The sequence below is a fragment of the Aristolochia californica genome, unplaced genomic scaffold (assembly GCF_029961685.1).
Source record: "Aristolochia californica isolate CCGP_79_NKW_82.1479 unplaced genomic scaffold, dmAriCali1.0.hap1 SCAF_16, whole genome shotgun sequence".
Classification (NCBI taxonomy): domain Eukaryota; kingdom Viridiplantae; phylum Streptophyta; class Magnoliopsida; order Piperales; family Aristolochiaceae; genus Aristolochia; species Aristolochia californica.
In genome coordinates, this window is record NW_027181837.1 from 20,373,352 (window position 1) to 20,389,510 (window position 16,159).

The following is a 16,159-nucleotide window of genomic DNA, read 5'->3' on the forward strand; positions in this document are numbered from 1 at the left end:
GAAACCTCTGCTTGTATTTTGTAATCCACATTGCTCCAGTCATGTAAGAATTTTCAATCCGAATGCTTATCAGTTTTCCTTTATGAGCATTGTTTCTCATCTTTCAACTCGTCATAATTTCGCCTTTCTTGCTTATCAGTTTTCCTTTATGAGCATTGTTTCTCATCTTTCAACTCGTCATAATTTCGCCTTTCTTTTAGATATTTTCCATTCCCAATTTGGTCTCTATCGGTTCCTTTATCTGATAGGTGGGTTTTGTCACATTGCTCGGGGTTTGTGGGAAATCTCTGGCTTATGGCACCGGAGGAAGACAGGTGTCGACCACTGTGGCGTAACGGGGTCCCCGGTTGAGGACGACATCGTAGAACTTGGCTTACCTGTGCCCATGAAGTTAGGCCATGACATAAGATTAGGACCAGTTTGGTGTGTGTCCGTTTTGTATTGGTGGATGATCTGATCTGCCTCTTGTCACCTTCACTAATGTCATCTTCTTCACTTGAGAGACGCGGACAAGTTTTCAATTCAATCCTCACCAATCATCCCCATTATGAAACCCTAAAAGATTATTCTTTTATTCAAAGCTCTGGAACACAATATTCTCTCACATTATTCCACAAATATGTAGAAATACTCTTGGATAAACTTAGGTGTACCTAGAGTCATAAACTACCTAACCTTGCCTAAGAATCTTCAATACTTCAACTAGTCTGCAGTAAGTTTCACTATGTAGTATCACAGCTAATTATGGTCTAGGGTCATCAAGCTGGGTTTGTTTTATCACTTAAAAATCCTAGTTGAGCATAGATTTTGGTATCAATTTTTTTTTTTTTTTTCTGATTTGTTAATTTTGAATTTAAGGTGAAAGATAGCTGTTCTCCTGTTAAGATATTTTGAGATTCTGGTGCTCACAAAATGGGATTGGCTTCTTTGTCATCATCTTTTCTTCTTGGATTGACACCAGTAATGGGTTTGGGGAGGAGCCAGGAAAAAGGCCGAGTCAACCTTTCAACTTCAGTCCCATCCAGTCCTTGCTTAAATATACACAAGGTGGTGCACGTTTGATTTTTTTGTTTTTTTTTTTCTGGGTTTGATATGTGCTCTCTATAGGAACAAGGTCAAAGTAGTTAGGTAACCACATGAATCTAAAGTTATAAACAGGACTGTCATTCTCATTCCATCCTAATAAACAAAGACTTACTGTACTTTATTTGGTAGACTACAGTTAGGACCTTTGGCTATCCTCTTGAATATGGAGAAAGCCCAAATTATGAACTAGTGTTTGGTCATTTGATATTAAAGTTCACCAATAAATACTGTGTTTTTCCAAGACAAGACAGATGTTATCTGTGATCATGGAAACTATCAATCTCCTCCTTACAGGGTTTAATGGATTTTAGGTGAAGGAATAAACACAATTAACTTGAGTTTAGAATCAGAATTATCAAATTTTGGATACCTTCATTAATATTTCATGCTAGGGGGTGATCGACTTCGGTTAAAACCAAAAAACATCAAAGGACAACAGTTGAACTGAGGAGATCCCATTTGACTGGACTGGTTTCTCCATTGAAGAAGGCATTATTTTATCACAGTTTCTTTCTCCATTGGTAAGGCTTGGGAGAGGCTTTTTTAGTTATTTTCCTCTGTGGTGTTTAACGAATTCCTAGTTTATGGGACTGAATTGATTTAATAGCTGCATTTTGGTGTGTCCATAGGCAATCAAGCAGATGCTTAAATTATGTTTTAGTAGGAAGTCGTTTCTGTGCAAATTTAAATAGTACCTAATCTCCCCTGTTTGTCAAACTGCTGCTGCCAGTTACAGACAATTTAAAATTTACTATGACATATCAACTACTAGTGAAATGTCCCATTTCAGCTGGCAGTGCAATTATTTCATCTTTGAAATGATTTTTAGGTCTTTTCAGAATTATTTGACAACTGGATCTTCTCTGTGTTTGAAAGATAAGCATGTTTTGTGGTCAGAGGGAAGTCTAATACAATTGGATCTACGGCGACATCAATCGATGACAAGAACACAAATTACAGTCATTTTCCATTCCAAAGCTTGTTATTTTGCGTGGTCAATCATTGAACATCTACACTTGTTTTACATTTCTGCATAACATATTCTGTTTTAGCACCTTTCTACCCATATTGGATGAGAGCTATTATCTATGACTGTTGTACAACAACATTGTTTGGTCTTTCTTCATCCTAACCTCTCCTATTACTCAAATACTTAAAAAATAAACAGAAGATCAGCTAGCAGAAGAGGAGACGGAGAAAGACCAATCCTTCCTTCCTTAGATGGAAATTTATGTAAACTGCACACAAGCTCTAAGAAACTGCTATGCATAAGAATATGAAACATTAAAAACAGGGCAAAGTCAACCCAGTTTTTTTGCAACTTGCTTTCATTTTTAAGTACAACAGGTTTAGCTTCTTCCTTAATAAATTTAGATTGGAAGGAATCAATTCATGTTTTATTCGAATCCCCCTAAAGGCGGCTTTACTCAAATGGGTTCTTATTGTAGATTACAGTGTTATTTTATTATATGGTTCAAGGAATTCAAAAGACACTTTTAAACTGTGAGCCATTGATAGGTAGATCAAAGCCAATTTGTGTTATGTGAAGAACACTCACTAACAATCAGAGCTCCGAACACGCAACTCCTGGGCATTGATGCTGATCAAGATATCATCAGCTTTCCCTGGTTGAATGCCCTCGATGCCACCTGTGAAATGAGAGAGGGTTCATGTTCCTGCTTGTTTCTTTCAGACAGATTGAGGAGATCTTCTTTTACTGGGTTTATCCCTTTTGCTCAATTGAAAGACCCAAAGTGGGTTGGAATACATTGACTGAGACAGGATTGTTGAGTAGCGAAGGTCAATTATGTCGGTTGTCTATTTAGGAGCTACTTTCTGGTATGTATACCAAAACTGATAACAATGGAGGGCCTGGAGGCCACAGGTGGCACTGTAGGGAGCATAATCGTGTTAAAAAGGGTTGTTGAAACGGTGATAGCAGGCGGAGGTGGCGGAAAACAGACGAACCCAGTTTACACTCATTCAGTTTCGACCTAAGTAAAAACAACTCAAGCTGGATTTTTCTACTGGAGTCAAGATTGTCTGATCACGAAATCCTTAAAATTTGAGATATCCCAACCCAAACTCAAACTAACTGCCCGGATACATAACAACTCAGGTTAGAAATTTAATTTCCCTGACTATTGGAGGCCCTAGCCAATTCACATCTCCTGCCCCTTCAGTTTCTGCCCAGAATGAAATTTCAAATTTAACACTTCAACTTCGGGTAATTTATCATTAATCATCCAGATTCATTAACAGCCTACGCAAATGTTAAATTTCCCTTAAACCTCAGAATTTCATTCTGAGTTTGATGCAGAAACTTTTAGAATCAGTTCTAACTTGAGCAACCTCTGCTTGAGTTCCATCGAATGGTTGAGCATAAAAAATATAACTATCAGCAAAAAACTAGGTTTCACGGCCCTTTTTATCCTGATAAAGATTACAATTGGTATTCTAGGATACAACGTTTAATAACTGGAAGGATTAGTACAACTAAAACAAAATTATTTTCACTCCACTGTGTAAGGATTTAACAAGAATAAATGGTTCAAACAACTGACGATTTGGGACAGTTCTAGTTGTGGGTCTGCTCGAAATCAAGAGATAGGATTACATCTCTCTAACCGAGCTTTTATGAGTGATGATGGCCACATTTCAAGGGGATAATTTTGGATCAAATAGGGGTATCATTGCTGCTCCTAATGAGGTTCCTTGTTCCTGAAGGAAGAATAATTTATCAAGAAAAATTAGGGTTTCAAGAACAGGTCCCATAGCAGCTCTTAGTGACCAGTAAGGCTCCACAAGCTCCTGCAAGGATCCACTTTTAAGAGTCAGCCACTCAAAAACTTGGAAGACATGCTTCCTTCGGATAACCAGAAGCCTTCAACTTAAATGGATCTAGCAGTGTCAAACTAAAATCTCATGAAAGCACCACACCAATATTTAAAAAATGGAATTAGAGTCGGGTACATACAGAAAAAGGTTGAGCTTCCTTCCATATTGTAAGAATATGCTCTGGAGGTTCGAGGCCAAGGCAAAATTGCTCAAAAGCACTACAGTTGGATTCTCATCTCTAGCTGCAGAATAGTTTTCACGTTTTCATAAAGCAGTCTTACAGGTGTGGTCAAACTAAACACATGACTGTTCAATTAATGATAGTAGCATAGGAACCTGTTCTGAGCATATAGCTGTCCTCTTACTGGACAAATCCAATTCTCTCAGATTTCACAGAGGAACAGAAGATGAAGAAACTTGTCAAGAAAAACACAGATACCATCGGAAAAGCAGCATGGAAAGCATGTACTTTAAAGTTCTGCTGAGCTGCATCTTTTCTGAAGCTTCACCATCTCTCAGCACTCTGGTAAAGTTACACAATATCAAGTTGAGAATTGATATCACTATCTTTTTTTTTTTTCTATTTCTGAAATGGTCATTACCTTTTCATCTATGGCAAACCAGATTTGAGAAAGAGGGTCTTCTGTCTTTAATATTCAATATCATATCTTACTTTCTATTGGCCCTTCCACTCAACAAAATTTAACATGGTTGAGGAAAAACCTGTGTTTTTCAATTTCTTTGCTGATAAAATAGACAGTTTAACAATGGGGAAACCATAGCACCTAAAAAATTCTGCAAGAACCTAAATCCTTCAACAAGTTTAGCATGAGATATATTAGGGCATATTAGGTGTTTAAAGGGCTAGAACGATAATTCAAGTGCATCTTTTCAGATATTAAATGATGAAGCATCAGATATATTAGGGCCTATAAGGTGTTTCAAGGGCTAGAATGATAATTCAAGTTCTTTTCTGATATTAAATGATGAAGCATGAGATATATTAGGGCCTATTAGGTGTTTTAAGGGCTAGAACGATAATTCAAGTTCTTTTCTGATATTAAATGATGAAGCATGAGATATATTAGGGCCTATTAGGTGTTTTAAGGGCTAGAACGATAATTCAAGTGTATCATTTCAGATATTAAATGATGACACGAGTCACTAATGTCCAGATCCAAGTTAATAAAACCATTGATAACTTAAAAACATTATCTACAGCTATCAGGAGTTAGCTATATGGACTTTTAGGTTACATTTCTTCAAATCTTTCCTCACTAATTCCATCTACATGTTGGTGATAACAATGATAAAAACAAGGAAAGAAGATTTCACCTGACAAGCAAGATCACATGCATTTTTTCCAATTGACATGTCAGATGATTTAGCACCATTAGTCAGGAGGAAGCCACGTTCGTGTTCTCTATTTTCAGAGCACTCTTATGACAACAAGTTTTACAGCAGCCAAGGCTAATCAGTGATTTAGCTCCTTTGCAATCCAAAAATGTCAGATATGTGAGATATTAGGATGAAAAAATGGATAATAAAAAATCTCATCACATAAAAACAAAAAAAGACTTGTGATTGATCATAGCCCTATTCTACTCAGCAGGCATCACAATAAAGCCCTGAAAACATAAATCTTTAATTTTAGCATTAACCTAATCATGGTCACAGAAAGATCTCCACAAGCATGAAGCCAAGCAAGAACCACTGAAGATACAGAGCTGCTCCTATTGTACAAATTTGAACCATCAGAAAAAAGTGTTTCCACACCTTTCTTGTCAACCTCCCTTAATGGTTCAGCTCTCTTCAGACAACAAGATGCCAGTCAGGGCTTTCAGAGTATCACTTGAAAGAACACGGCAGGTTACTGTTTGAGGCACATGCAAATGTTTGCTTCCTGTTACAGTATATGCTGTTGAACTTATTGAAGAAAGATGACCAAAATATAAGAGAAAAAGTAAGAGAATTATGAGCTTGCCATTTTGAGATTTACACATGTTATCTGCATAATGCTTTTGATTCTCTCAGCATGTGCAGTTATGACACTTCCATGGTGAGACGATGCATCTATAGCAATTACTGGGAGCTGGTACTCGAAGTATAGTACTTGAGCAAGATAACCCTAATTTAGTTACGTGGGAGGATATTGGTAAAAGCTTTGACAGTTAGCTACTAAAAGTGGATGCTCAAATATTACCAGCAGAGGAGAGGAAAAAATAAAACCATTGAAGCATAAAACTATCTGGAAAAAAAGAAAGACACACCTGACCAGCACCAACATCAATTATTGACTGAGCACCAACAACTTTTGCAAAAGCACTAACAACTGCAGCCAGAATGTTGGCTGTTTCCAGAAAAAAATGCAAGCACAATTGCTTTTGTTCTGTTGAAACTCTCTATCTATCTAATTTCTGAAGCGAAATAAAAGTTTCAGCATATGATAGATCAAAAACCTACTTCTTGTTGCCTCTTCGAATTCATCCTTGAGTGATAACAGTAACAAGTGATGCCACTTGCAGATCAGGGAACATCTGCTAGAGATACGGTTTCAAAAGGCTGCATGTATTCCTTCCTCTATTTATTACAAATAAAGCAGCTTGTAGGACAGCAAATAAAAGCATGAAAAGCATAGAGAGATAAGGTCTACTGCATACATTGATAGAGGATCAGTACACACCTATTGAAATGAGCTGATCCTGAAGAATCTTAAAACTTCTATTGCTGTTAATGTGACAGATGGAAAGTGTACACGGAAATGTATCCAAACTGTCAATTTGAAAGGCATTGGCAAGATGGTTTAGGACACAGCTGCAATATTCTTTTTAGTGCAAGGTCACCATGGCCATCATGGTCCTCGAACTGCAGCATGAAGAAAATCTGCATATAATGGGACCTGTCCCGGTACCCATTGAGGCCATATGCTTAAAAACAAAAACATAATTAGCACAAGAATGCTGCATGTAAAGCTTTTCCTTTTATCTTCTTTGCATTAGACCCGAGTTACAACGCACAAACACATACTGTACTCAGTTGAAATACTATAGATACTCATATTTTGACAAGATGAATGAAGCCATTTCACATTCTGACACAATTAAAACACAGAAACATGAAGAAAGCAACAATATTCGGATTTCAATATGTTACCCACCGGTTTGTACCATCTGCAACTGCTCTGGTTCTCAAGGAAGAACAAGAGATTTTATTGTCCGGACAAATTCCTGAAGCGAAGCAGGCCAATAATGCTAACATGAAAATTAATCAAATATAAATACTATAGTGGGCAGATACTCTCAAATGAAAACAACATTCATTGCATTAACTCTATGAAAAATCCATTTTAGTCCTTCAACGCGATGATTGAAATGTCTCTAGTCGTAAATTGGTAATGCCTTAAACTGCAAAAGAAAACTAAAACTAGACGGCAGAGTACCGTTAAAATGAATAAATGCAAGAATTAACAATTCAGGCAGAATAAATTGCCATATGCTGGGTATGCTGATCATCAGAGGAAGAGTGATTCCTACCTGAACAAATCCACAAGGAATTTTGAGGAGATATTCGACAGGCACCTGCCCGCCAACAATCTATCCATTCCTTCCAATGGATTCCCACAACCTATCCTGCACAGGCGGCCAAGAGAGAACTTTTTCAGAAATGTCTGGAAGTGAAGTTCTTCTTCAGGGAGATGGGGGAGAGTAGCTAAGCCGTGACTGCGAGACCAGAGGATTGATCAATCCTGTATAGTCCCACATGGAGAGAAAACGAGGACATCTCATGAGGTAGGTTGTTATATAAAGAAATCTCATGTGTAGTTTAAAGCATACCTTTCTCGGCCTTTTGGCTAAGATCAAGTGTAGTATCTGTTCTTATCAGTTTAATATCTGATACGTGGTCCATCGGATCACATGATATTAAATTAATTTCTTGTGGGGGAGGTCCCACTACCGTTAGCTTGCTATCGGGGGTCCTCGAGCGTTGCCCTTGCGTTGCACTACTGCTCGGGCCTGGCGCACCCTAACCAAACCAAATGAAACGTTTTTAGTGTTCAAGACTCTACTGTGTGAATAGGGCTGGATGAAACCAGGTCGTGTGATAAAAACTCCTAATCAAGTCGATTTGCATGAGATATCGGATACAAGATAAACTACGAATTTTGACCCTCTAATTTTCAAGGTCTCAGGACACAAGTCTGAGCTATAAAATATTAATAAAAATAATTATCAGGAATTCACGCTAAATCTCCCATGGCTTTGCCGGGCAGGTGGGTTGGGGTTGGGAGAAGGAGAAGGGAGTAGGGATAAGGGGAGGAAGCACAACCTCTCCTGATGATGATGGATGGGAATGAGACTCAACAGTCACTTGGATTCAAGAAAGAGGAAAACGGGAGAATGGTTTTGAGTACATAACCAAAATGTAAAGAAAAAGTAAAACTTTGATCTTTAGATTCAAATAATGTGAAAATTTATATATAAAAGTTCTATAATACAAAATATCTGGAATGTTGATCTCATTCACAAGAGATGAACAAATGACCTGGACAATGGCACTCTTCAATAAAGGAACTCCTTATAAGAAATCATGGGTTGGTCGTGGAAAATGAAGTGGTAGAACACATGTTCTTCTAGGGAGTTTAGAAAGAATGGACTCATCACAGAACCAAAAATGGGATATTTGTTACCTATGAATGAAAGAATGTTTAACGCTGATTTAGTTCTGAATGCCCTATTCTCCTCCTTTCTTGTATACATTTTTGTTAATCTCTTCCAGCAAGACAGAAAATGCCAGTCTCCAATTAGTACTCCACGACCCACTACAGAGCACTCGATGCATCATGGTTAATTCATCAGCGCTTGCCTTCTTGAATAGTCTCCCTAATACGGACTGCACCTCCTCCACTGACACTGCAAGCTCTACATTTGAGTCACCGGGCTCTTCCTTCAACAAATCAACACCAAAAACCTTCTGGATTCCCCTAGAAGAGCTACTAGGTGGGAAAAGGCATTGCTTGGTTGCACTTCTAGAACCAATGGATAAAGTATCCAACACCTGATCAGTGTTCAATCCCCTCCCTTCTTCAAATCCCCACTGCTGATTTGACTTACAAACCCAATACTCTGTACACTTGTGATCAGGGTCAAGTGCTTCAATTGCCTGTTCTCATAAGAAGAATACTGTAAGGATGCAAATGCAGCAGCACTAACAAAGAAAAAAGTAAACACCCATTTACAAAGTTAACTTCAAGCAAGAGACTTCGGACCTACCATGTGTTCATGTCCATAGAAAGCCCCTATATCTAGTGAAGTAGATTAAAGTTTCACATTTTATGTAGGGGTTCTCACCCTTTATTTGAACCTAGAACAGACTTAAATTGTACCATTATAGTTCACTGCGTTTACCTGAACGATTGACGGAGAGAAGAAGCCAAACATTTCAAGACCATCAAGGCTTAGTGGAGGCTGCAATAGGGGCAGCCTTTGCTTCCCTAAGCCATCTTGCCTGGTAAGCTCCTGGTTGAGTCTCTCTAGCACCATCTCCCAGCATCTGGTGGCAGAATCATTGACAAAAACCTCACTTGGGTTCTCCTCCATGCTTACCTGAAATTGATGTCTCGTGACTTAATATCAGACAAAAAAATATCTTTCAAGTAATATGAGTTGAGGAAATAATACCTTAAATAGGGGTCCAAGGAGTCCAGCATCAAGGACTTCTGAAATGTAGCTGCAGAGTTGAGTCGGGTCAAGCACACTAATAAATCTGACACGACTGCGGTATCCTGCAAAATTGAAATAATTATTGATAAAGCATGTCCCTGAAGAAGGCTTACAAAACTTTCAGTAATCCATCATTTTTAATGACCAAATAAAGTCCACCATGGCCTAGAGTGAACAAGACATTTTTTTCTTTTTGAAATAGAGTGAACAAGACATTGCAACTTCAATTTGATCAATATACCTTTTGGAAATATGGCTTTGCTGGTGCACCATTTTCTTCCTGGCATAACAGTTCCTGGGTTCAGAAACTGAACACTGAAACTACAGATAGACTTGTCCATTTTGGGACAACTATTACCAGGTAGAAAACTATCAATCTCAACACCGAAAAGCTTTCTACTACTAGAAGTAGAAGGAAGTCCAGAATCTGTTGAGCATGATGCTCCACCTGAATCTCTAATATTTGGAGACATAAACTCTGAGCAACGATAATGAGGAGCTGATGGGTCAAAATCAGAGTTTGATGTAGTAAGAAAATCACATCTTGTAGAAGGCTTGTACTCCGTTTCTGTTTTGGTCAACTGTGAGCAAATTGCTCCCCTTGAGACAGTTGAAATCTGAACCAGCTCTTGTTTAGCTGATTGATTAGATTGACATCTTTGTTCAGTTGAGACCTTTTGCATATTCAGATCCAGATTTAAATCAAGACAGTCATGTTTTTCTACTAAAAGAGAACCACTGGTCGCTGATGACATGTCCTTACAACTCATTTCTGTCTTTACAGTTGCATGTCCTACCTCAGAGGATGTGTCACAGTCCTTTTCTTTTCTCAGTTGATGTACTAATGGGCTAAAGGATTGTTTTGACTTTGATATTATAACTTCGGTAACAACTTGATGCTCAGATTTGGTTGGTTCACTGATGTGGGGAATATCTTCCATCATTCCTCTAAAGTCACTCTGACTACCAGTTTCCACAGTATGTTCATCTTCATATTTCTCACTTTTCAGATTTAGTCCAGTGTTTATATCAATCAGTGGTCTTGATGATGTCAAGCAACAATTAGACTCTGCCTTTGATGTATCTAGAACATCAGATTTTGCCATCTCAGAATCTATTACAAATCCAAGCCTACCAGAAGCCCACTTTTGAACTGTACTTAATTCACATTCTAGAGCTCTCAGAAGGTTGTTCAACTCTTCCATTTCATATCGAAAAATGAAAAACCTACGATGTGGTTCACACGAACAGAGCAAGTTTGAGTGCTTTAAACATGCAAAGCGGTCTGGGGAGCATTCACAGCCTGCAGCAGATAAGTGCAAATCATAGGAGCATATAAAACATTCTCTCTCACAAGTTGAATCAAAACTTGCATCCATATTTCTCATCTGTGAAGAAGCAGGAATAGACTTTCTTCTGTCTTCCTCCATTCCAACTCGTGTCTACAGAATCAAATGAAAATCAACCAAAGATCACAAAAAAAAAATTAATTTGAGAGAGAGAGAGAGAGAGAGAGAGAGAGAGACCTTAATTGCTTCAGTGAGTAGCCCATTCTTCCCAGAAACATTCTTCCATCTCAAATTGTCAGAATTGTTTTTCCCAAGTATCAGATGATCTGAAAGAGCACGGACAGCTTCTTGCGCTGCACCCAGGAGCAACTTGTCGTGGGAAATTGAAGTCTTACGACACTGTTCACTATAAAGCTCAACAGCACACTGTCCATGCGGCAGCCAGTCAACAGGGGCCACATTCACCGCCTCTGCGCAATTGAAGCCACAGTTGAAACCTGAGTGGTAGGCCCTTGGGAAAGTGAGAACAAACTCCCCAGATTGCTGGACAGCACGATAAACTGGGACCCCTTCAGATTTTAAAACCGAAGGAGACAGCTGAGTTACCTGAGTTGGTTTTGACATTAGAATTCTTTCATCAACACCACTAAAACAAGGTGACTAATAAAGCAAATAAAGAATAATATGAAAATACAGTGAAATTTAAAATAAACTAACAAAATAAATTTAAAGAGAAGACAGAAAAAAATGAAGAAAAATATTGGTTGATCAAATGGAGATGAGCCGTATGGTCTTTACCAATTCATGTAGTAAATCGGGTTGTTCTTCAAACAAGTGGGGTAGATGCTTTCTCATCGCTTTCTCCAACATTGAAGCACCATATCCAGGGACTCCATACCACAATTTTGGCTCACCAAAGTGATGATAGTTAAGTGAGTACAGATGGTGATCCTCAACATGCTGTGGTCATTCCAAAGAAATGTCAGATAAAAAATAGATAAAATGGTCAGCAATCAATTCTAATTGCCACATATTAGGCAAGTACAAATGAGGTGACAAGAGTATTGCTTTTGCTAAGATTATCAGACTTTTGGTGACTTACCCAACAAAATGATGAAAAGCACATCCCTATATAAAGCCATGGCACCAAAACCCCTGAGATATCTTCTCTTTCAAAACAAAGGACAGAACCTGGAAGGCGCGGGAAATTGTTCAAGTTCCAACCTGATCTGACATATTGGTCTGCATCATTGTCAGTTAACTGGGTGGATTTTGGAAATCCACTCCCAAAAATTCCTGTTTCCAAATCAGCACCATATAGTACCTGCATATTTGGGAACCTCAATTGAGTAACATGCTCTGGAATTACAACATTAAAAAGCACACACTTGCATACTCATGGGTGTACCTCAATCTCTTTAACTGTTTTCTCAACAATCCTCCAATATTCACCCTCAATCTCCTCCACAGAGGGCCTCCAGCTCATATTGCGTTGCCCATCACTTAATCTTTCATTAGCCTCTTTAATTCCGAAGTATTGCTCTTTGAAATCATCCGCATATTTTTTAAAAACTTCCAGTGTGAAGTCTGAACCAGAATGAAACCCAAATTTTTCATCAGTATCAGAGGTGACACTTTCACTGGCTTCAGAAATATTGGAAGAACTACGCCTCTGAACCATTCCCATACGGGTCCACCTTCGCCTTTTCCTTTTCCTCTGGTGCCGACTCCTTGATTTTTTCCTCATTGGCTGTCTATTTTGGAGCAGACCAACTTGTTGAACCCGAGTACCAAATTTGGCATGTTCCCATATTTTCCTCTCTTTTAGAAGGCATGGTGGCTTCCATGAAGGAGGTGGCACAATTCGGCATATACCATATTGTTCAGCTTTCAGACGAATGCTTTGAATGTAAGAAAGAGTATCTTTGAACTCCTGTTGAGATGGTGGTAAAAAATTATATTAATAAAAAATCAGCTATCTGTCCTTGCAATTTTCCAAGTGTCAATTTCATAAAATACTATAGCCTTAACATTGTTCTCTAAATATGATATTAAGACTTTAGTATTTTATACTAAGACTGAATGATATTGTACCATTTCCTAGTTCTTACTGGTAAACTACCATAGAACACCAAAGAAAGAACAATATTTTTCTACAACTGTTGTAAACTACAATGTGGAAGGGATTTATAGGTAGGAGGTCATAAGTTTATTGAAGTGGTAGAACAAGAAAATAGATCAAGGGAGTCAATTTTATCCGATTACCCGATTTTTCATCTGCCATTTATTAAACAAAACAGATATGGAAAAAAAAATCTTAGCAATATATGTAGTTGGCTGATTTTACCGTTTATCATTTATTTAATGGAACAAAATCAGGTAATACCTATGGTACACCTGATTACCGGATCATAGAATTTTCTTACATACCTATGTAGGGATGACCTTGTTATGTATGCAGTTATATGACTTTTTACTGTTATCAGATGTTATAAACATGTTGTTCGATATATTTTTTAATTTAATTTTTTTTTATATTTTTATCCTTTTTTACAATTTTCCATTTATTTACCAGTTTACAGGGTTGGTAACCAGGTAAATAAATGGAACCGGAATACCTTCAACAAATAATCAGAAGGAACGGATACAGAATGGCAAAATGGTAATCAGAGCAGTATGTGGAATATCCTATTCCATTTCGTATAGATATACCGTTTGCACCGCTAAAATTGATGGTGCACATGGTTATATTATTTATGTCAGGCAGCATAGAACAAAAACTGGAATCTTAAAACTAAAACTTCTCCACACACATCTCTAGTACCTTACATAGATTTTTTGAAAACCTCATAAAACCTGAAATATCAACTCCACATGATGCCCTTAGTCTTGTCTAGAAAAAAGTAAAAACAGACTTTATCTTACCTCCTCATTTGGATAAAATACAGGAGCTTCATCAATTATAGGCCTACAAGCCTCCTCAGGACTCCATCTAGTTGATACCTGTTTCAAGAACAATTCAGTATGAAGAAGCCTTGTTGATAGATATGCTTAATCTAGAGACATTTCATTTAAAAAATGAAAACACTTGCCTTCGGACATTGCCTTTGTTTAAATGAGTGGTCCTACAAAAAGCAAGTATTAGTATATAATGCAGCGAGAAATAAAATACTACAGAGCATGCTTAGATATTTATAAAATATTATTTACCTTACTGAACTGTTCATGTTCTGATTCGCCATCAGAGTCGATGTCAAACAAACCATAATTGATATAATTCCTGCGTTGGAGACACCTTTTAAGCTTCCGTTCTTGATTACCACTAGAGCTAGTGTTCACTGGAGATTGGTGTTCGCCTGAAGCTTCTTCCATGGCATTTCCAGGAACTACTTCCATGTTATCAAAAGGCTTCTCTAGTTTTGCAGTTGAATCTAGGAGTACACTATCACTACAACTGGCAGATCCCGAAATTTCTTTTTTGATGGCATTTGTATTGAATTCAGTTTCCATTAAAAAGCCTCCTGCATAAAACATGTCACACTTTTGTGCTTAATCATAAATACATCATAATGCAGAAGATAGAAAAGATTAGTCCGAAAGCATGGACTTTTCTAGCTGATAAATGTCTATAATCATTCCGTTGGGGATATTTATTCTTTTCATTATCCCACTGAGATAGAACAAAACTAAGACAATCAACTGTGGTCTTGGGTAGTAGAAAGTCAAGAAATTGTTTTTTTCTAGACAATTTCTTATTACAGACTAAGGCAAAATACTAGCAGCTATTCCAATCAATAGCGGCTAGCCATGCAGATCACCAATATTTACTGAAAACACGTTGCATCACTAAAATCCATGACAGCAACGCAAAGCAACCAACATTCGCCATGGATCTGAAGTACCAAACTACATCTCACTGCAAATGCCTACTTGATCGATTCCCATCTCTAGCAACGCTATTAGAGAAATCAACCAGCTATAAACCCTCAAAATTCTAACCCACATATAAGAAATAAGCCCCAAAGATGTAATTTTATCAAGCCAATCCAGATTTACCTCTCCAAAGATGTAATTTTAGAACAAATCACCAGAAAGACACAGAAGCCCTAATTATCCCCAAAAAGAGGGGAATACAGAATTCAAACAAACCCTCGTGTTTCGTAGATTTACTACAAGTTATTAGACGCAAAGAACACCAATTCACCAAGCAATCCAAAATCAATAAACCTGTGAAGAAAGGTCTCACGGGAAAGAAACAGATAACGAGTTGAATGTATAAAACAGAAAATGCCGAGAGATGCTCAAGCGATCCAGACTTTATTTCGAAAGCACAATTCACGCAAACCAGAGTGAAACCGTGAAGGACCCCCCATCAACAGACGAACACAAAAAACTGAAAGGGAACTTTCAATTCACGCGGAAAGAAACATCAAACCACCCAATTCCTACTTCGCACATAACAAAAACAAAGATTAATAAATAAATAAAAACAAAATATAACGTACAAGAGATGAAAATTAAAAGCAACTCTTTCTAGGTTTGAGTACCGTTGGCGATGAAATTACAAAACAACCATGTAAAAAGATACCTTAATAACAGCAAAACAGCAGAACTGCCCGAATCCTATACATAGATTTCCTGCAGTACTTTTTTGTCCTGCAGTGTATATATATACATACGTGGTAAATCCACGCCCTAGGTTCTCATATCACGAATAAGATTTCTTTTTTTCTAATTTTCTTTGTATTTTAAAAGGTCAACCCAACAATGCTCGCACGCGACGTTTAACTGAAATCAGTGAGGGGAAGAGCAGCGGACTTGTTTTTCCGTGTAACGCACTGCGCCTTCGTATGCCTCTCTTTTAGAAGGATACTCGCGGGCGTCTGAAACACATGAGGGTCCGTCACTTTGAAGCGATAGAGTTGATACGCGTCGAGCCTGAAGTCCATTCGTCTGGCGATCGGAGGTTTCCTCGGTCTCATCGACGGTGTAAATCCAAACAATTGGGCCCACACATGAATTTGGTAGAAGTTTAAAATCTTTAAGAGCTTTGACTTACCCCAGATGGCTCAGATTTGTCCGAATTATTGATCTTTGGGACGGCGTGTCATATGTGAAGTCCCGATCCAATACGAAAGCAATATCGACCGCTGGATTAGTACAAAGGCTCCCTTACCTCCCGGTTGCCGCCCGAAGAAGAGGCTGTGGCCATCTCCTCCACCTCTC

At 38.0% G+C, this 16,159-nt stretch overlaps 1 protein-coding gene, 1 long non-coding RNA gene and 1 other non-coding gene across 10 annotated transcripts; 1 reads left to right on the forward strand and 2 right to left on the reverse strand.

Annotated features, from left to right (window-relative positions):
• Positions 1-3,509: 3,509 nt before the first annotated feature.
• Positions 3,510-7,674, reverse strand: LOC137953302 (uncharacterized). 4 transcript variants are annotated; one of them, XR_011112365.1, is made up of 5 exons: positions 7,458-7,674; positions 5,260-7,151; positions 4,261-4,447; positions 4,064-4,166; positions 3,510-3,897 (listed from the first exon to the last, which is right to left on the reverse strand). It is a non-coding gene; the product is annotated as an uncharacterized lncRNA (long non-coding RNA). The 4 variants fall into 4 exon arrangements; XR_011112363.1 differs by having other exon boundaries at positions 5,260-5,827; positions 5,909-7,674; XR_011112364.1 differs by having other exon boundaries at positions 5,260-5,413; positions 5,701-7,674.
• A 79-nt stretch (positions 7,675-7,753) lies between these two features.
• Positions 7,754-7,951, forward strand: LOC137954045 (U2 spliceosomal RNA). The gene has a single exon (XR_011112478.1). It is a non-coding gene; the product is annotated as a U2 spliceosomal RNA (small nuclear RNA).
• A 443-nt stretch (positions 7,952-8,394) lies between these two features.
• Positions 8,395-15,575, reverse strand: LOC137953195 (lysine-specific demethylase JMJ18-like). Of its 5 annotated transcripts, none has more exons than XM_068800467.1 (12): positions 15,522-15,575; positions 14,144-14,454; positions 14,026-14,058; positions 13,859-13,936; positions 12,342-12,866; positions 12,036-12,257; positions 11,732-11,893; positions 11,171-11,539; positions 9,886-11,086; positions 9,603-9,706; positions 9,330-9,527; positions 8,395-9,084 (listed from the first exon to the last, which is right to left on the reverse strand). In XM_068800467.1, the coding sequence occupies exons 2-12, from the start codon at positions 14,441-14,443 to the stop codon at positions 8,656-8,658; spliced, it is 3,621 nt and encodes a 1,206-aa protein (XP_068656568.1). In that variant the 5' UTR covers positions 14,444-14,454; positions 15,522-15,575; the 3' UTR covers positions 8,395-8,655. The 5 variants fall into 5 exon arrangements, with proteins under 5 accessions (XP_068656568.1, XP_068656564.1, XP_068656565.1 ...); XM_068800463.1 differs by lacking the exon at positions 15,522-15,575 and adding an exon at positions 15,439-15,517; XM_068800464.1 differs by lacking the exon at positions 15,522-15,575 and adding an exon at positions 15,161-15,418.
• Between the last annotated feature and the right edge of the window lie 584 nt (positions 15,576-16,159).

What these genes read in the sequence shown, in the direction of transcription:
- LOC137953195 (XM_068800462.1), bottom strand. Translation starts at nt 14,467, where the DNA reads ATGTTTTATGCAGGAGGCTTTTTAATGGAAACTGAATTCAATACAAAT. An exon ending in AACATGAACAGTTCAGTAAG is followed by an intron (nt 14,059 to 14,143) that starts GTAAATAATATT and finishes TGCTTTTTGTAG; the next exon opens with GACCACTCATTTAAACAAAG. An exon ending in AACAAAGGCAATGTCCGAAG is followed by an intron (nt 13,937 to 14,025) that starts GCAAGTGTTTTC and finishes TTCTTGAAACAG; the next exon opens with GTATCAACTAGATGGAGTCC.